At 35.7% G+C, this 21,694-nt stretch overlaps 1 protein-coding gene and 1 long non-coding RNA gene across 8 annotated transcripts in view; both read right to left on the reverse strand.

Moving 5' to 3' along the window:
- NFAT5 (nuclear factor of activated T cells 5) overlaps positions 1-21,694 on the reverse strand; it is a 116,702-nt gene that overhangs the window by 22,941 nt on the left and 72,067 nt on the right. For all 7 annotated transcript variants that reach the window (XM_059152980.1, XM_059152979.1, XM_059152981.1 and 4 more), the window contains 5 exons: positions 19,779-19,969; positions 17,114-17,286; positions 9,591-9,725; positions 9,413-9,465; positions 1,840-1,972 (listed from right to left, as the gene is read on the reverse strand). In XM_059152980.1, coding sequence (XP_059008963.1) covers positions 1,840-1,972; positions 9,413-9,465; positions 9,591-9,725; positions 17,114-17,286; positions 19,779-19,969 — 685 coding nt within the window. The remainder of the gene's footprint in view (positions 1-1,839; positions 1,973-9,412; positions 9,466-9,590; positions 9,726-17,113; positions 17,287-19,778; positions 19,970-21,694) is intronic.
- On the reverse strand, positions 2,263-6,691 carry LOC131818482 (uncharacterized). The gene is made up of 2 exons (XR_009348840.1): positions 5,225-6,691; positions 2,263-5,005 (listed from the first exon to the last, which is right to left on the reverse strand). It is a non-coding gene; the product is annotated as an uncharacterized LOC131818482 (long non-coding RNA).

Raw genomic sequence — 21,694 nt, forward strand, 5'->3', positions numbered from 1 at the left:
AAATCATATTCTCAGACATGTATACCTGAAATGATTATATTTTATAAAACACAAAAAAGTGAAATTATAGGAAGATTCTTTAATTAGCTATAACATAAAGGCAGAAACTGAAGCATAAGGTCTTATTACAAAGCTTGCATACTATGTATTTATTTAAGAGCTTCTGATACCAAATGTTATAGTGAATATAAAATATGAAAGGAAAAACTTAAAATGTGGCCAAAGATAGCCAATTAGTATATGTTGTAAAGCAGAAGACTTAAAAGTTGTTTAATCTGACAATTTTCAACGGGGGATTTCTAATCATCAGCATGTATTACTAATAAATGAGGATTCTTAGTGCTAATACTAAGTCCTGATGTTCTTCATAATTGATTAATAAAAACAAACAAATAGCCATAAAACCTCAGTATTCTCAGGACTGTAAAATCCTTAAGGCTATTCCTCGACCACACATATAAACTTCCCTCTTCCCTTCCACACAGATGATAGAGAAGCTCATTAGGAAAAATGTTTTTCTGTATCAATTATGCCAGCTTTCCCCCAACATGAATAAGCTCCTCATCACAAAATATATTAAATGCCACTATTTAAGTAATTAGCAGTTACTAAAATGCTTTAAATACCATTAGTTTAAAGCCAAACTTCCTTGGACTTTGGAAACCTTCCTAGAAAGAAAACAACCAAATATTTGATCTTTGAGTATCTACTCTTTCCTATTTTTACTGAAACTATTACTTCTAAACTTTGCCTTTTCCTGTCTGAAAATTTTACTGCTAATCTTTTGTTCTGAAACAAATATTAATTTCATTAATGCTATATACTGTGGCATACTTTTGTAGCAAAATAGTGAATAAGCAAATGCTGTGAAATTCAGACATGATTTTTTAAAAAGGGGAGAGGTGAGTGATAGAAAGTAATTAGTAAGACCAGATATAAATGTCCCAGCTACTGTTTCCATCGCTTTCTCTCGCCAGGACTCTTTTTCCCCTGCCACCTTTATTCACTTTGGACTTGTCTGACTCCTGAAACTATTTGGGAATAACATAAATGATAAGCTTACAAATATGGAAGAACTGCTAATTCTGAAGTGTGACCGAGACTGGAATGAACTGAACCAATGGTAAACATGGCAGAAACCAAGCCTAGGTCAATGGAACTTGTGAAGAGTTTCATTTTCCAAAATGTTCTCCCCACTTTTGCCAGGAAAAGGCTTTCCTTCTCTAGGCAACTAAATGAATGTAGGCAAAAAATTCTTGTGATACTTCTTACCCAGAGATCTTCTAAACTTATAAACATTTCAATTGTTCTTATTGCTCTGGTTTCTAAATGCTTGAAATTATATTTAAAATACTCATCAACCAGCAGTCTCTTGATATTTTTGACTACCCAAATTAGAAATTATTACGTGCATGTAACTCTTTGTGATTTTATCATTCATCAATCCAAGCTTATCTCTCACTTCTCCCAAAATACATCCTATAAGCCAGACACAGACTGAAGTATTGTTTCCCAATGTTGTCACTTTGAACTTTCCACATGTAAGAGCTACTTAATGAATGATAATTCTTAGTAAGAAGTAATCTACATGATATAATTTTGAAGATATAATTCTTTAAAGCGTTCCTAGTTTTTCTTTTTTACTATTAGAGCATAGGCAGAATAAACACCTAAGAGTAAAAACAATATTTGGTGGCCATCTTCTTCAGAAATAATGCCCTTAGTATCAGTTCATTTCAGCACACAACTTTTTCTTTTTGGGTCGCTGGTACTCATATGCTTCCAAAGAACTAGAAATTAATTATTGATTTTAGTTCAGAATTTTTTATTTTGACATACCTGGGTCTGGAGTGTAAGTGAATGGCTGAACATCATGAGATCTTCCAGCATTGGTAACTACATATATTCCCACTGATACCGGCAAAGTTATATGTTGGTCATGATATGGGGGAACCTTCACAATAAGATGATTCTAAATTTAAAGGAAATACCAAGAGTTAAAAAAAAGCAGCAATATTTAAATTAAAATTTTGAAATAATTATAATTAAATACATTTCTTGTTAGCTGTAAAGTATTAAAAACTCTGACTGGGAAAAAAAAATGCAACTTAAAGCTCAGGTTCACAAGCATCAGGACATTAACCTTAAAATTGCTTTTAATGTTTTACAATGGCTTATAAGGTGCTTCTTCTGTCAACTTTATCTTTTTTCCATTCCTCCCCAGGCTTGTTATACTCTGACCACACTGACCTTCTCAGTCCATTCTTTTTTTGTTGTTTTTTTGTTGTTTTTTTTTTGACAGAAATCACAAGTAGGCGGAGAGGCAGGCAGAGAGAGAGAGAGAGGAGGAAGCAGGCTCCCTGCTGAACAGAGAGCCCGATGCGGGGCTCGATCCCAGAACTCTGGGATCACGACCTGAGCCGAAGGCAGAGGCTTTAACCCGCTGAGCCACCAGGCGCCCCACAGTCCATTCTTTTAACACACTAAATTCTTTTTTTTTTTTTTAAACCCCACAGTCACTACAACTTGCTGGTTTCTCCCACTGAAATATTCTTTCACCTCTTCAAAGGCTAGTTCCTTACCCATTTTCAGGTCTTATTCAAAATGTTACCTCCACAGAGAGGCTTTCATTCTATTTAAAGTAGCATCCCTTCCCAATCTGGTCACATAATCTTGTTTATTTCTAAAATAGAATTTATCACCACTTGAAATTACTGTGATTATTTGTTTTTTGTCTCTCTCCAATCACAAGAATTTAAGCTCCTTAAGAACCTAGGGTGTTTTGTTCTTTGTTCTATATCCACTATTAAGCACTTTACACCAAATACACTCAAATGTTTGTTGAATAAAAGAATGAATAAATTTTGAGAAAAAAATATGTCCACCAAGCACAATGTCAGTTATCATGTTTTGTAAAACATTAATTGTGAGATGTACTTTGCAATGCAATTCACAACTGCTTCCTAACCACTTTAATTCTCATTTAAAGTCAAATAGATGGGGCCCTTGGGTGGCTCAGTGGGTTAAAGCCTCTGACTTTGGCTCAGGTCATGATCCCAGGGTCCTGGGATCAAGCCCTGCATTGGGCTCTCTGCTCAGTGGGGAGTCCGCTTCCTCCTCTCTCTCTGCTTGCCTCTCTGCCTATTTGTGATCTCTCTCTCTGTAAAATAAATAAATTTTTTAAAAATCTAAAAAAAAAAGTCAAATAGAGTTCAGTGTACCCAAACTCTAGCAAATCAAAGTTATTTTTTGTTGGATTAGTGGCAGAAGAATCCTCATAACATTCATAAGTCCTTCATCAGCACTCATTCAAGGAGACTCCCATCTTCTTGAAGGAGACCATGAACCATATATGAGTTTTGCTCTTCTTCCCTAGTGTATTACAGTAATGGGAAGGAATATTAAGGGGCAGTGATTATGATTTCTTACAGATGATGTGATATGCAAGAGACCAATGTTGACAAATGAAAATGACAAGAGTTTGATGACATTAAAAAAAAAAAGATTATTTATTTATTTGACACAGAGAGAGAGAGAGAGATCACAAGTAGGCAGAAAGGCAGGTGGCAGCAGGCTCCCCGCTGAGCAGAGAGCCCGAGGGGCTCGATTCCAGGACCCCGAGACCACGATTGGAGCCGAAGGCAGAAGCTCAACCCACTGAGCCACCCAGGCGCCCCGATGACATTTTTTGTTTAGCTAGACTAGAGTAGGTGGACTCCGTGGACAGATCAAATGACAAGTGGGATCAAGGTCAAGGTTTCCATTTCTGTGGGCTTAATTTGTTTCTATGCCATCTTAAAACACTCTCTGAAATAATCACATTACAAATAAATAAACAGCTTCTCATTTATGGCATTATGCGTCCTAAGCCCAATTAGCCATTTCCAAAAAAAAAAAAAAAAAAAAGAAATCATTTTTAAGACAGGTGAGAAAACATATATATATGTGTGTATCCATAGATACTGAAGAACAAAAGTCTGAAAGTACATATTCAAATGCACCTGAGGTCATCAAAAAACGTATCTGCACTGATCCAACTTCTAATAAACAGTTGTAAAATCCCGTGTACTCTTAGTGTTACTCTTTAGTTTAAACACTGTAACTATGTCACAAAGCAGTCTTACCTACAGTTAAAGAGATGGCTGAATGGATGGACTTGTGAGGTATCTTTCTAGTCTTAAAATTATTTGGCAAATTCTGTAATTGAAATTATTATTTTGAGTAAGATCTTGTTTCTTGGTAATCAGTAATGGAGTTAGTATCTAAAAGTCAGATGCATATTTCATTTAAAAACTTTTACTCCACTTGCTTTGGAGAGCATACTTAAACAAACCTAATTTGAAACCTTTAAAAAAACAAATGAACCTATTTTGATACTATTCCTTTGTACTCCCTCAATCTGATTCTAGAAATCCTATAAGTGATTTGAATTAAAAGCTAAATCATGAATAGTGATAAGTTGTTTTTAAATACTATTTTAAGAAATTAAGAGCAATTAACTATCATTAAGCTAGCAGCACTATACAGATAAAACATATAAAGGGTTGGGAGGCCCTTGGAGCAGGTTCAATGTTCTCTAGGGTAAAAACAGAAGAAATCCTGGGGCACCTGGATGGCTCAGTAGGTTAAGCCTCTGCCTTCAGCTCAGATCATGATCTCAGGGTCCTGGGATCAAGTTCTGCATCAGTCTCTCTGCACAGCGGGGAGCCTGCTTCCTGCCCCCCACCCATCCTTTGCCTGCCTCTCTGCCTACCTGTGATCTGTCAAATAAAGAAAGAAAAATCTTTGTAAAAAATTATGAAAAACAGAAGTAATCCCAATTTTAATTTCTTAGAAAAATGTGCTTGGATTCAAAATAACAATTTTCTTCCTCTCAGCAGATTATCTTTTTTAGAACTTGTAAGTAATGGTGTTAGATATTTTTCATTCTCCTAAATGATAATTTATCACTGCCACATTCATTTTACAGTTGGGGATATATATACGTATATATAATTAAAGACACCTAACAAGGGACGCCTGGGTGGCTCAGTTGGTTAAGCAGCTGCCTTCGGCTCAGGTCATGATCCCAGCGTCCTGGGATCGAGTCCCACATCGGGCTCCTTGCTCAGCAGGGAGCCTGCTTCTCCCTCTTCCTCTGCCTGCCATTCTGTCTGCCTGTGCTTGCTCTCTCCCCCTCTCTCTCTGATAAATAAATAAAATTTAAAAAAAAAAAAAAAGACACATAACAAAACAAAATTCCAAATAAAATCATTTGAAAATACATAACCTCTAAATTCTCAAGCCTTTGTTTAGTCTAGATGTTCCCCAAATTTCTGAGGATTTCTTTTGACATTTCTTTCAAGAACTGTCTTTCCATATTTATACTAAAAAATCCATCTTCTCCCAAACTCTTAAGTTTCTCCTTATTTTTTTATTCTCTCCCTCTAAAGAATAGAAAGAACTCAGAAGACTAAGGGTTGAGAAACAACAGTCTACACACCTGTGTTTTTGATACACTAATGCCTGTTTTATGTTTTATAAAACAAGTTATTCTTAAATCGAATTGTATACTTCTTAGTTTTTAATAAGACCATATCTAGCTCCTAGTTCCCGTCTTTAAATCATCTCTGCATTTCAAGCTGTGAGACTCTCCTGCTTTCTTTCAAAACCAACTTATCTTTAAGACTGTATACACACACACACACAGTCTTAATATGTGTGTAGTCTTATATATATACACACACACACACACATAGAGACTATATATATCTAAATATATGTAAAATATATGTGAAAGAGATCTCTTAGAGATTAATCTTTAAGATACATATCTTTTTGTATATATTTTACAGGCAATTTCTACAGAATTTATCTGAAATTATTAAAATGGGAATAGATATAATGACCCTGTGCCTACCACATTTGGTATACATGTGCCTGAGACATATTATGGCTTTGCATAGAAGAGTCAGATATTAAAATTTGAGATTAATGAAGTCTGTTTTCCCAGACTTCATTAATCTCAAATTTTAAGTCTGTTTTTAAAGTTTTATTCATTCTTAATCTTTACACACGACATGCAGCTTGAACTCACAACCCTGAGATCAAGATTCACAAAACCCTCTGAGCCAGTCAGGCACCCTTTAATTTTTAAATTTAAATAATAAAAAAGTTTAATGTCTGAGGAGTTGATTTTGGGGTTATAAATGAATAGTTATCACAGTTATTCATAATGGCAATTTGCAAGGTTCTTTAAATGGTCTTTTCTACTATACCATCTTCTGGTCATGTTTTAATATCATAGAGGTCCTTTCAGCTTTTCTGTATGGGCCTGATATTTCTTTACTGACTACAATTTTCTCTTCTTTTGTTTTCTGAGTACCCTTCCCTCTAAATGTTTAATTTTTTAAAATTTTATTTTTCCAAGTAATCTCCACACAGAGGCTCAAACCCACAATCCTTAGATCAAGAGTCACATGCTCCACTAACTGAGCCAGATAGGCACCCCTAAATGTTTAATTTTTTTTTTCTTTAATATAATCCGTTGAATCAAATTCTTTTTATCTTCACTGTGATCCCATTCTAAAACATATCCCAGAAAGTCCCTTAGGAAAAAAAAAAGACAGCTTGCTGAAAAAAATTAAAATTTAAAAATGAACAGCACAACCACAGAATTAATGGAAGATCATATTATGTTTTAGTTTGTTATACATACTTGCTTGCAAAAACCCCAGGACCTCTAGATATAGCCACCAAATAAGGACATTAATTCCTTTCCATTCCACCATGTCTTATTTTTATGATTATTCTTCTTTAATCTATTGTAGCTGGCATAACTACCCTGAAAAAAAGTGTTTTAAGAATATTAACTACCCCATGCCTCAAAGGTAAGGAAGGAAGGAAAGAAGGAGAGGGGAAGAGAGAGAGGAAGAGTTAGAGGATGAAGAGGAGGAGGAAGATGTGGAAGAAGAAGAAGAGGAGGAAGAAGATGAGAAGGAGAAGAAACAAAGATTTCTTACCATTAGGTTCTACATGAGACAGCAAGTTAAGACTATAATTTGTTGGGGCTATCTTATCAATATTTTGTATAATTTATAGGGCAAGTTTCTCAGTCTCTAGAACTAGCTATAGGATAAGGTAAGGAAGAGCATTACATGTAAAGGAGTTTACATTAATTTAACCAACTCATCAAAAAACAAAACATGTTTATGGCACACACAGAAGTATTGCATGGAAAAATTAAGATTCAGTCAGGACCAAAACTGTAGGCATGTAAGAGCCTGGTTGAAATTAGGGTTTGAAGTACCCTCAAAAAGAATAAGGAACCTCAGACCCGAGTCCTCATTTTCTTCAAAGTGAATAAAATGAACCAGCAAGTTTTTCATGAGTATCTATTGAGTGCTTAATAGTATGAGGAACACGGAAGAGTCATAATACATTGTCCCTAACCTCTGGGAGTCCTTGAAAGGAAGCCACTCTTGGTTCATGGGAAGTGAGAATGGTTTGTTCAAATAAGTTATATAAGAAATCATAAAATGTCAGAGTTAGAGGGAACCTCTTAAATAATTTAGTAAAAATTCATAGATTAGGAAACTGGGGCACAAAAGTGACTTGTCTTATTGAGGTAACAAGATTGCTAGTGACAAAGCAAGTGCTATAACTTCAGTTAAGACAGAGATTGCCCAACAGTATATGTGACAAAGGAATGACTGTTACATCCTATTATCTCCCTTTCGCAGCATGTAGTAGCATGAAGACAGAGGAAAACTTTCTGTATAGCATCTGTCTAGGTATGTAAGAAGCTCCATTTTAATAGGATACTATTTTGTGAAGAATTAACTTTACCCTATAGTTTAGTTTTTGCCCCTGGCTGCTGAAAGGTAATCTCTAAGACCTTAGAAACTCCTGCCTGATAGGAGTATTTCTGACAGGGGGCTTTGGTCACTGGACAGTCCAACAATGTGATTTATGAAGGGGACTTTGCAATGTCGTATCAGTTCCAACCTCTGGTGGAACTGGAGACTAAAGATTAGCTGCATGGGCAGTATGTGACCGAGTCCTAATAAAAACTCTTCCAACCTCTGGTGGAACTGGAGACTAAAGATTAGCTGCATGGGCAGTATGTGACCGAGCCCTAATAAAAACTCTTCCAACCTCTGGTGGAACTGGAGACTAAAGATTAGTTGCATGGACAGTATGTGACCGAGCCCTAATAAAAACCTAATAAAAACACCAATGGCTTGGGTGAGCTTCCTTACTGTTAATACTCTGCATATTGTCACACATGGATGTGCTGAGTGTGTACGGCATCCTGTGGACAACAAAAGCTTCACCTTTGGGACCTTCCCAGACCTTGCTCTATGTGTCTTTCCCTTTGGCTGGTTCTGATTAGTGTCCTTTTGCTATAATAAAGCTGAAATTAAATATAGTGTTTCCTGTGTAACGTGAATTATTCTAGCAAATCTAAGTGGGGAGTGGGAAACCCTAAGTTTGAAGCCAACTGTTCAAAAATGAGAGTGGTCAGAAGAACTTGTGGCTGGTTAGTATCTGAAATGAGGGAACACTACTGTGCCCTTAGCTTTGAGTATGGCAATGTATTTTACTGGATACATATTTTAAAATTTATTAAAAAAAATACAATGGAATAAAAAATTTAAAAATTAAAGATTAATCTGTTTTGATAAATTGGCCAGTCTCTAATTTTTGCCTCTTCCATCTCTCTACTTGGTTTTCATGTGCTCTTTTCTACTCCTATCAACATTTTACGGTACATTTTAGGCTTTAGGTACTTTACACATTAGTTTATTCCTGCTCTACTGTTCTCTGTCTGTGATCCACACCTATATACGCTACTCTTCTGCATTATGCGTTCTATCTGATTTGTTAAAAAATTTGTCCTTTTCTGCGAGTCTCAATTTCTGTAAGTTTGGTCCTATTTGTTCTACATTCTAATTCTTCAATCAGTTTTTTATCCTTGTTCTCAAGCTCTTTTTCCTCATCATTTTGAAAACAATACATGGTGAGGTCCTACAATACAGACTCTTTTGTTGTAAATTTAACAAACAATGCCTCTGTGAAAAGGTAACTAACAAACATAAAACCCCTGACATAAATAAGTTTCCCTTTGATAAACTAAATATTAGGCTAGGATAATCCAAATCCTCAGAAAAAACAAATATTAGGAAATAAATGTTTCATTTATTAACAATTATTTACTAATGCTTCAAACTTTTTAAAAAATAGAGAACTGTCATTTATTTCTAGCATTAGTAGAATTTTCAGCTACAGAAATTCAAGAAAGAATGTTAAATGATTTATATGAATCCCACATAAAGAAGAAATTTAATCTGTTTGATTCAGGAAAATTTCAGAACAAAACTGAATTTCTCAGAGAATATATAATTAAATGATAAAAAGGCTTAAATAATACCTGATGAAATAATTCCATGTCAATTTCAGCTTCTGACTTCCAAGAGTTTTCATCTGATTGAAATAAAAGCAGTAATTTATTAAAAATTTTAAACTTTTTTTATTTTGTAGCTATTATTATATCTTTAAAATAAAGCAGAACGTGCAACAATCTTCATACTAGCGTTATGCCTACTTACCAGAAACATTTTCTTGGAAAATAACTTTAGTTCCTTTCAGAAAGTTCTTGCCAATTAAAAATACTTCTTCCTCTCCTTTCACTGAACAGCTATGCAAGCTTTTCTTTAAGATTTCTGGCACTCCTGCTGGCTGAGCTGTGGGTACACATAAGCATTCCATAAAAAGAACCACCAACACTTATTTCTTTTCTAAAATCAGTTCTAGAAATTGTCTTTGTTGACCCTTGAATTTAACTTCCTTTACTTTGCAACTTAACTTTCACTCTAACAGAAAAAAACCCAGGAAAATCCATATTAAGTTTTAATAACTCTGATAAGACTTTGTAGGGATGGACTAATGCCTAAGATGAGGTTTTATATGTCATCTTTGTTTTATCGTTATGTGAATAACAAACAAGTTTTAAGATGTGCACTTAGTCTTAATATTTTTATATTTTTTTGTCTCTATATTTTTTAAAAATTCTATTTAAAACAAGCTTTTCCCACAATCCTAACCTCAAAAATGTCAGCTATGTTTTTGCCATTACAAGACTTCTGAGGCAGCATCTGCCTCTAGGTAGTACTGAGGGCTTCTTTAAGGATCTACACCCAGGACTCAGGCCCCACACCAAAAGAACACCTAGAAACTGACTGAATTCAATTCAGAATAGTTTTTTCTACCAGAGGATCTCCCTGATCTAGGATAATCTGAGGTTAAAAAATAAAACAATTGAAAAACTAGTGCATAAAGACTAAGTAACCACTACTAAAATAAACAAAAGAATTGTAAAGTACTGAGGGCACAGATCTAATGAATAAATTACAATTAGCCTACCAACTTTCACATGCCAGGATTTCCTTAAGAAAATTTAATAGGTATTAATTAGCGAAACAGTTTCCTAAGTTAAGTAAATCTAGGAAAATACTGGGTTAAAGCAAAGCTTAATGAACAAAAGGATTTCTCCAAGTATTTAATATTCTGATAAACACTATAAATATCCAATAACGAACATAGTATATAGGTTCCCCAATATATTTGACTCCAAAAACATTCTTCCCTTCGAGTGCCTGGGTGAGCATCTGCCTTCAGGTCAGGTTGTGATCCCAAGGTCCTGGGATCAAGTCCCACATTGGGCTCCCTGCTCTATGGCGAGTCTGCTTCTCATTCTGCCCCTCCACTCGTTCTCTCAATCCCTCTCTCTCTCTCAAATAAACAAAATCTTAAAAAACAAAAAAAAATTCTTCCTTATTGACACTTAAGGACTAGTTTTCCACCAAAATACTCTGAGATGCTGGCATATGCAAATAAATACCTTTTAAGTATCCCAAAAAACTGTTCCCCAGGAGGTTAAGCTCTTTCACATATATTATTACACTATCTGTTGTTTTAGTAAACCCTCACAACGTAAGCACTGCAAAGGTAAACTAAATTTGGCCTTGTATAACTTACCATCTTCTAAATTAATTAGAGTCCACTACACTTTAGGAAAAGTTTAACTTTTTTCTCTGTAGACACTTACATATTTTAATAGTTAATTTTATCCTTTTAATAATATCATACTATTCACTGCCCTTCCTTGTGGAAAGGCTATAATTCTTGTGCCACTCAGGTCAGGACTGGCCATGTGACTTGTTTGTATAATGAAATGCGAACTGAAATAATATGCCAGTTCCAAGGAAGAGCTTTTATAACCTTACATGGTTCCACTTTTTCCTTTTTCCCTTCTACTACGAAAATGTCAGAGAGAGGGAGGGAGGAGCAGAAGGAGAGGGAGAAAAATGTAGATAAGGGCAGCTTCTTCAGCCTGGATCCTAGAGTGAAGAGAATGGCCCTGCTTCCAAACCATAGCCAGTATTATCATAAAGTGAGAGAGAAACAGAACTGTTGTTGAGTGCCACTGAGTTTTTTGTTGTTGGTGTTACTGCAGCATCATTTAGCCTCACATACTGGTACAAACAAGTAAGTATCCTGTGCTTATTAAATATTTAAATGGCAAATGACACTTTCAGCAATGTCTAAGAGTTTAAAAGAAATTGTGAATGTATATCCATATATACTGGTTAGAAACTGTTAACTGGTCAAATACCGGCAATTATATGCCCTCTGTAAATGAAGAAATAACTGAATTTATTTATAGCTTTTTAGAGTAAGAGTGGAACTCAAGAGTTGTTTTTAAAGGACATTCAAGAAAAACATAGTAAAAATTTTTGGAAAGATTTTTTTAAAGTAATCTCTACATTCAACATGGGGCTTGAACTCACAACCCCAAGATCAAGAGTTGCCATGTTCCACTCACTGAGCTAGCCAGGTACCCCAGTAAATATTATTTTGATTAGAAAACAATAAGAGATGAAAATTATATGGCTATATTGTATTAATGAAATGAATGGAAAGTATACAACCTTTCCCCCCATTTTCAAGTACTATGTGGAAATTCCACTCCACTGATGCTTATCAAAGCTTTTATTTTTTCCTATCTCATTTTTTCCTTTTATGTATTATGGGCATATGATGGCCAAATGAGGCTCCTTGGAGGATACATGATGTATATATCTTCTATATATTTGTATTTACATTACATAAAGAACTAGTCTGTCATCTGTCACTGTTCAAGATAATTTAACTTTCAACCTTTGACCTTAGAAGGTCTTTTCTACTAAAAGTTTAATGGTTACCTAACAGCCCTAACACCATACTAAACAGAACCAAAGTCAGTATTATTTAAGCATTAACTATTTTATTTTATCTTTAAGTAATTACTAAGCCAGCTCTTGAAAGTGATCAGTACTGCTTAAAAAATTGTAACACAAAAAAATCAGCCAAGTAAAAAAATAAAAATAGCAGCCAGTTCTCTGGTACTATAAAAACAATGTGCTTCTAGATGCTTTTCAAATAGTAGCCTCAAAAATAAAGCTGAAAAAAATTAATGAATATATGAATACGGAAAAATAAAAGCAAATATTTCAACATGCCAAAAGAATTAGTAAATCTTTTTAATAATATCTCTGAAGAGAAGGAAAGTTTACTCAGTGATATTATCCTTTTCCTAAAGTTGTGGGATACAGAGAAATAAGGGAAGTAGAAACTTACGAAATTCAGTCAGATTTAATCCAATATATATTATTGTGAAGAAAGCCTAATTAATTTTGTTATATCTTAAAAATTAGCATAGGTGGGAAGATACTAAAAAAGTATGGAAATTGATATTCTTAATTTGATATAGTATCACCACATAATACATGCAATATAAAAAAAAAAACAAAACAAAACCATGGGGACGCCTGGGTGGCTCAGTTGGTTAAGCAGCTGCCTTCGGCTCAGGTCATGATCCCAGCGTCCTGGGATCGAGTCCCACATCGGGCTACTTGCTCCGCAGGGAGCCTGCTTCTCCCTCTGACTCTGCCTTCCACTCTGTCTGCCTGTGCTCGCTCTCACTCTCTCTCTCTCTTACAAATAAATAAATAAAATCTTTAAAAAAAAAAACAAAAACAAACCATGTATACCTGTATTGTCTAGAGAAATAGAAATAGGTCAAGAAAATAAAAGGGGATAATTCTTCTATCCCCTTAAAAACAAACAAACAAACAAAAAGCAGGTAGTGGATCTAATGGTCATTGTTAAACGAGCAAGTAAAAGCAGACCTTCTTTTTCAATGTCACAAAGCACAACATGAATTCTGGCAATAGGCCTTCTTTCCACTGAGTGTCTCTAGCTGGAAGATCAAATGTCTGCTTCCTCTCCTCCCTTCCACCTCTATCACCTTTTGGCCCCTATTCCTCTTCTACCTCCCTCTCATCTTCCTGTTTCCCTCTACCTCCCATTCCAATTCTAACCCTTCTTACTAACCTATTTCCTTTTCACCTCTCTTTCTATTCCATTTGCTTAAACCTATCAAAAAGGTTATATTCATGGAAATAAACATAAACCAGGAACCCATAATGGAAATTCTTTTGTAAATTTTTTTTTTTTTTAAGATTTTATTTATTTATTTGACAGAGGGAGATCACAAGTAGGCAGAGAGGCAGGCAGAGAGAAAGAGAGAAGAGGAAGCAGGCTCCCTGCAGAGCAGACAGCCTGATGCGGGGCTCGATCCCAGGACCCTGGGACCATGACCTGAGCCAAAGGCAGAGGCTTTAAACCCACTGAGCCACCCAGACGCCCCTCTTTTGTAAAATTTTTTTAAAAAAAGGATTTTTTGGGCCCTTTCACTGTGTATTATTTTTATGTTTACTTTTTCTCTTCCCTCATATTCCCCCCTCTAAAGTCTAAGTGTAGGCCTCAGGCTTCCTAAAGTGGACAGGTTAAAATATTAAATTCTTTAGCTCAACACACAAGTTCCTATAAAACAAATCTTGCCTAGCTCTACTACCTTCAAATCTTGCCACTTCATTATACACACACACACACACACACACACATTTAGAGAGGGAGAGACAAAGGAAATAGCAGATGGGGAAGGAAAGAGGGAGAGAGGGAGGGAGGAGCAGAGGGAGAGGGAGAAGCAGAATTCCTGCTAAGCAGGGAGCCCAGGACCCTGAGATCATGACCTGAGCTGAAGGTGGCCGCTCAACCAACTAAGTCACTCAGGGTCCCTATTGGAAATGTCCAGAGTAGGCAAATCCAGCAGAATCCAGTAGAAAGTAGAATAGTAGTTTCCAGGGTCTGGGATAACAGGGGAATGAACAGTGACTGCTAAAAGGTACAGGATTTCTTTTTTTGGTGACAGTAAAAATGTTCTAAAATTAGATAATGGTCACAGTCATACAACTTTGTGAATATGATAAAACTGTACATGTTAAAAGGCTCAAATGCATGGTATGCAAATTATATCTCAGTAAACTATTATAAAGGAAAAAAGAAAACTATTATGGGAAAGCATGAACCTAACTGTATGCGAATTTAAGATAACTAAATGCCTATATACTGAACCTTAATTATAAGCTATACAACTTAAAATGTATATCCACTATTATGTTAAAGTTGATAAAAATTAATTATTTCCTATATATATATTTTTTAAAGATTTTATTTATTTATTTGACAGACAGAGATCACAAGTAGGCAGAGAGGCAGGCAGAGAGAGAGAGAGGAGGAAGCAGGCTCCCTGAAGAGCAGAGAGCCCGATGTGGGGCTCAATCCCAGAACCCTGGGATCATGACCTGAGCCGAATGCAGAGGCTTTAACCCAACAAGCCACCCAGGCGCCCCTCTTTCCTATATTTTATGGGAGCTATCAGCTCAAAACAATGAACAACAAAAAAATCAGATTTTCTCTTATCTACCATTTCCTACTCTCAACAGTTTTGTCCCTATTTTATTACATAAAAAATGAAAATAATCATTTCTATTTTATTAATAACAGAGTTGTTTTCAAGATCAAATAGGATAATGTAGTACTCTTATTAATAGGAAACTCCATTAGATTAATACTCACTAGAGAGGAAAAATGACTTAACTACAGTGGATTTGGAACCAGGGCTTAGGCATGATTAGCCCAATCTTCTTTCCTCCCTCTTCTGCAACTGCCTACATGCACTAAGCATACATTTTATTTAAACTTTTAAAAAAATATTTTATTTACTTATTTGACAGAAAGAGAGAGAGTACAAGCAAAGGGAGTGGCAGGGATAAGGAGAGGCAGGCTCTTGCTGAGAGCTTGGGGCTCCATCCCAGGACCCTACGATCATGACCTGAGCAGCTGCTCAACCAAATAAGCCACCCAGGTGACCCAAAGCAGACATTTTAGATGGTTTGTACCAGTTGCTAAGAGGCCTACAACTGTAGAAAGCTAAGAAGCCTACAACTGCTCTGACTGGATTGATAGATATACCCTAGTCTGGGATGAAAAAGTCCTCTTCCTAACAGTTTTATCAGTAGTGAAATTGGCATTATCATCTCAATTTCTCAACTCCCAAGTGTCTAACTCCAATTATAAGGTAAACATTTATTAATTTCCTAAGACCTCAGCATATATGAAAGTGCTTTATAAACCACAGAGTAGGGGCGCCTCAATGCTCATAGGGTTAAGCCTCTGCCTTCGGATCAGGTCATGATCTCAGCGTCCTGGGATGGAGCCCCACACTGGGCTCTCTGCTCAGCAGGGAGCCTGCTCCACAACCCCCCCACCCTGCCCCCATCTCTCTATTTGTGATCTCTGTCAAATAAATAAAATAAAATCTTTAAAATATATATATATATATATATATATATATATATAAGCCACAGGGTATAAGAGAGAGATAAAATAATACTGTGAAAAGTAATATTGACATTAACACTGTAGATTCATCTGTGTTGTCACGAATAATGGCAAGACCACATCCTCTTTGGTACTCCTTTCTTTCAAAGAAAGTATTGTTCCTGTTATCGAATCCAGTTTCTCTAAGCAGATGAAGAGTGACAAATAGTCAACTAGAGGAATTAAAATAAATATTCCACACCTCCATAATAAATGACTTCTACAAAAAGAAATGGACAATTTAGGTATTCAAGGAAAATCCCCCAATATGAACTGAGATCTATATTAATTCATAAAAAATCTAAACTACACCAATAAATCTCCTAGGTAGAGGAAATGGTTCATTAACATAATCTCTTTCTTTAACCATAGTCTTAACCATAACCCAGAGGCTATGGTTAGGATGAAATGAATTGTTTAAACTTGGTTTCAGCATTGCCATTCTAAGTGATTATAATGACAAAAGAGCATGTGGTTAAAAGCAGAGGCTTTGAATCCTAGTCTTACTATTTGCTAGCTGTATGACCTTGAAGGAGTTATTTAATCTCTAGAAGTCTCAGTTTCATCAACTATAGAATGGAATCCATACAAGGTAAGCCAAGTTGAGCAAAGTAAGAATCTTATTTCCCACTTCCCAACACTGTAATTTAATGCCATAATTTGTAATCAGAACTCCCAACTACTGTATATTCATTCACAAAGTTCTGCTTACCTTAGTGTTTCTTTTGTTCTAATAGAAAATAGACTTAGGATCACAGCAATTTACCACACAATAAAGATACACAAAAAAAATCCTTTGGATTTATAATTTACTTCAAGTAAACCATTCAGAGTACATTTTCTTAAGCATGGAGCCCAACAACGGGGCTTGAACTCATGACCGTGAGGATCAAGACCTGAGCTGTTATCAAGAATTGGAAGCTTAACCAACTGTGCCACCCAGGTGCCCCTAAAGTACTTTAAAAAAAAAAAAAATTCTAAGCGGGCTCCATATCCAGTGTGGGGGGCTTGAATACATGACCCCGAGATCAAGAGTCACACTCTCCAGCGAATGAGTCAGCCAGGCGTCCCCTCAAATTACTTTTAAAATCAGTATGGGATAATAGGGAACTATAAAATACTATACACCTTTAGAATTTTATTTGATATTATCCACGTTTTAGTCTAGAAAATTGGACTATAGCTTTTTAAAATGTTTCAAGTTTTGCAAGATCAGAAGCTAGAACATATGATACATCTGAAATTTAGAGATGTCTGCAAATTAACAGAAAACAAAAAAAAATTCAATACACATTTTCTTACTTACTACATAAAATCGGAGAAGAGGGTGTTTGCAGTGTCAAAGTGGAGCCATCTTTCCTCGTGATATTAACTCTAAAAACCAATCTGGCACGAGTGCTTTTTTTCTTGGAACCAGCAATTCCTATTCTGGCTTCAACATCAGCATTCCTCAATTTCAATATCCCTACGCAGTCCACCCTAACACACAAAGAAAAAGACATTAACTGATATTTTCTGTTTTATAAACAGTACAATATTCTTAACCAAATATGCCTCTTTTTTGGCGAGGGGAGGAGCAGGGAGGGGAGAGAGGGGTGGAGAGCGAGAGCGAGAGCAAGAGTGAGAGAGAATGAATCTTCTTAAGCAGGTTTCACGCACAGTGTGGAGCCTGACACAGGGCCTCAGCCATACAACCCTAAGATCAGGACCTGAGCTGAAATCAAGAGTCGGATGCTTTAATAACGGAGCCACCCATGTGCCCCAAATAAGTTTCTTTAAAAATTTTTTTTTAATTTAATTATTAATTTTTTGAAAATGTAATACAATCATAAATTTCCAAATTTAAAAAGTATGGAAGGGTGAATTCTGAATATTCATAATTCTTGTCGAATTTTCATTCATAATAATAGTGGAAAAATAGTAAAGCAAAATCACTATTTCAAAATCTGAACATAAGGGTTTATAAGAGATACTTTTACCATTAAAAATTTTTAATTTATTTTTTCGGGCGCCTGGGTGGCTCAGTGGGTTAAGCCGCTGCCTTTGGCTCAGGTCATGATCTCAGGGTCCTGGGATCGAGTCCCGCATCGGGCTTTCTGTTCAGCAGGGAGCCTGCTTCCCTCTCTCTCTCTGCCTGCCTCTCTGTCTACTGTGATCTCTGTTTGTCAAATAAACAAATAAAATCTTTTAAAAAATTTTTTTTAATTTATTTTTTCTATTTTTTTTTTTAAGATTGTATTTATTTATTGGAGATAGAATAAGCAGGGGAGAGACAGAAAGAGAGGGAGAGTCACAATCCCCATTGAGCAGGGGCTCAATCCCAGGACCCTGGGATCATGCCCTGAGCTGAAGGCAGACACTTAACTGGCTGAGCCACCCAGGTGCCCCTTAATTTATTTTTTTTAAAGCATGCTCTATACCCAGTGTGGGGCTCAAATTCGCAATGCTGACATTAAGAGCCAGTCTGGCACCCGAACTTCCATTCAAAAAAAAAATAAGTGCATCCTCTATTTTTGCAAATTCATATATTAAAATAAAAGGAATGAATTTTACTAAAAAAACAAAAACCAAAAAACAAAGCACACATACACACAAAACTAGCAACTGTCTCCAAAAGAATAGAACACTATATAGCCATTAAAATATATGCTATTAAAAAAATATGCTATAAGATAATATTTACTATATGGAATATGCTGATGGTAAGTGAAAGCAAGGTTACAAAACAATGGGTACAGTATTATTTCAATGTTACCAGAAAAAAAGAATGGAAAGATACATATCAAAATAGTGGTTACTGGGCACTTGGGTGGCTCAGTTGGTTAAGCGGCTGCCTTTGGCTCAGGTCATGATCCCAGGACCCTAGGATAGAGCCCTATATTCAGCTCTCTGCTCAAAGGGAAGACTGTTTCTCCCTCTCCCTCTGCCCCTCCTCCAGCTTGTGTTCTCTCTCTTGTTTGCTTACTCTGTCTCTCTCAAAAAAAAAAAAAAAAAAAGTGGTTATTTCTGGGAAGTTGGCTTTTTAGAGATATGTTTTTAGTTTTTCCTTATTCATTTTTCTTTATTATTTTTTATTGTTCTGTATTTGACTTATAGTGAATAAGCACTATTTTTATAACCAGTAACTTCCTTCCTTTCTTCTACTACATATGTTTATTTTTACAATTTTCAAAAGTTAAAAAATAAATCTTTACTAAATATTTTTCAAAATTTTCCTTTCCAATTAACCTCTTACTAACCTATTCAAAATGGCTTTCAAAAGGAAACTCAGAATTAAATACAGAAATATCATTGACTATCTAATACAAATAATTACAATATAAGTCTACCCCTTTTCAATATATCTGCTGCTGTTATGGTTCAACTTTAGAATTAAAAAACCTTAGCAAAAGGCTTAAGGGAAAAATTTTTTTAATTTAAATCATTAACACTTCTAATATTTTTTTTGGCAATGAAAATCCATAAGATGAAAAAACATACTCTTTTTTAATATAAGAAAATAAACACAGAAGGTGAAATAAACACAATATGCTTTTTCACATCAAGATGGGTCAAGGTACCACGAATGGTCTATCAAAGTTTCTAATGCAAACACTAAGAAAGCAGAATTTAGGGGGGGAGAAAAGGCAGAATTTAGGAGAGCAAATCAAATTGTTTGTAATTTTTATTTTTTAACGTTACTTTTATTAATTCCAAAAAGTAAGTCCATATTATTTTTTAAAAAGTCAGCATTCCACCTGGCTTTTATTTCCTTGCCTTTCATCATGGGAATTCCACGGCAAAGGGCAAAAAGAGTCCATTTTAACCTATTAGCATTCTGCAATAATCTATTTCTGTATTTATAAATGTTTAAAACATTTTAATAAAATATTCAAAGTCTTATTTTTTTTTACACTAAAAACTAAAATTTTTTTGAGCCCCCTGCAAAAGTGTAATGTATACTGAAACATTTTTTTATAGTAAGTACTTACGCCAGTGTCATGTTGTTGCTTGGATCAAGACCAACTTCTATAACAGTAGTGCCTTCAATGTCCACTTCTTTACAGGGAGTTGTATTTCGCCCAGTAACCCTGCAGGCCTGATAAAATCCATGTGGTTTCACTCGGCCAGAGTCATTACCCACAAACACTTGCAACACTACGGGCTCATTATGGCCTTCCAGCTGGAGTGAGATAACATGGAACATAAATTAGCCTTTCAAATAATCTAATTGTCCAATCAAACACTTAAGACCAAGTCCTATAATGGGATAACAATAAGGAAATAATTTAAATCCTCAAGAAAAACAAAAGTACAACATTTTCATAAAAAGGAGAGTTGGCTAAGTTTCTGTAGGAAATCGTAAGTTTTAATTCTGAAATAATCACACTTTGAGGAAAATTTATATGTTTAATGATAAATTACCATTTTTTTTTTTAAAGATTTTATTTATTTATTTGACAGAGAGAGAAATTACAAGTACACTGAGAGGCAGGCAGAGAGAGAGAGAAGGAAGCAGGCTCCCTGCTGAGCAGAGAGCCCGATGCGGGACTCGATCCCAGGACCCCGAGATCATGACCTGAGCCGAAGGCAGCGGCTTTACCCACTGAGCCACCCAGGCGCCCCGATAAATTACCATTTATAATTAATTTGTACAACTAGATGCAAATGAATACACAGTCCTTTAGGTATTTATAAATTTATGCCAAAGCATGCGGGTTATTTAAAATTTACCACCATCACTAATGGAAAATTCACTAAATTGTTTTACTGGCATCATTAATATTATCATCAAATGAATATACATACTGAATTTTTTAACTCTTTTAATAGTAAATAGGAAGGTGTCTGAAGTGCTCCTATATAAATAAAAGGGAAATGGGGCTCATCTGCATAGATTAGATAGACACAAACACCATCATGAAATCATGGTCCAAAACATTATAGTTTGGGGGTGCCTGCGTGGCTCAGTGGGTTAAGCCTTCAGCTCAGGTCATGATCTCAGGGTCCCCCAGGATCAAGCCCTGCATGGGGCTCTCTGCTCAGTGGGGACCCTGCTTCAGCCCCCCTGCCCCTCTGCCTGCCCCTCTGCCTACTTGTGATCTCTCTGTCAAATAAATAAATAAAATCTTAAAAAAAAATTATGGTTTGAAAACTGTTAGTTTAGACCAGGGTCTATGGGTCCTTTCAGGTCTCTAACAAGCCTTCATAAATTATAATTTGTATGGTGAAGAATAAATAAATATTTAAAACAGCATTTGGGGAAAAATGTTTCCAATGCAGATTTTTGTTCATGTTTATATAGTTAAACACTGAAAGAGCTAATACAGAATGCATAAAGTCACATATAACCTGTATACCAAAAGGCTTTAAAAAATTCATACATCTTTTCTAACCCAATATGGCTCTATCTCTGTGAAAAGATATCAAAATGAGGGAAATAAGCAGATACATAAACAATCTACTCAAACCACTAACAGTACCTAGAACAGTGTCTGGCACATAAAGGGGTGCATATTTGTTGAATTTGTTGAATTTGTTAAACTTTTTTTTTTTTAGATTTTATTTATTTATTTGACAGAGAGAGATCACAAGTAGGCAGAGAGGCAGGCAGAGAGAGAGAGGGAAGCAGGCTCCCCACTGAGCAGAGAGCCCGATGCGGGACTCGATCCCAGGACCCTGAGATCATGACCTGAGCCAAAGGCAGCGGCTTAATCCACTGAGCCACCCAGGCACCCTGAATTTGTTAAACTTTTGAGGTCGGGCAATTCACTCCCTATCACAGTTAGACAATCTAATAATACTTCTGACCAGAGAGTACTTAAAGCATAAAGTCAGAGCAATTGGGTTAACTCACCAAACTATCAACACTTCTCGTTAAGACAAATATTTACAGAAAGCATAACTG

Source organism: Mustela lutreola, chromosome 16 (assembly GCF_030435805.1).
Source record: "Mustela lutreola isolate mMusLut2 chromosome 16, mMusLut2.pri, whole genome shotgun sequence".
Lineage (NCBI taxonomy): Eukaryota > Metazoa > Chordata > Mammalia > Carnivora > Mustelidae > Mustela > Mustela lutreola.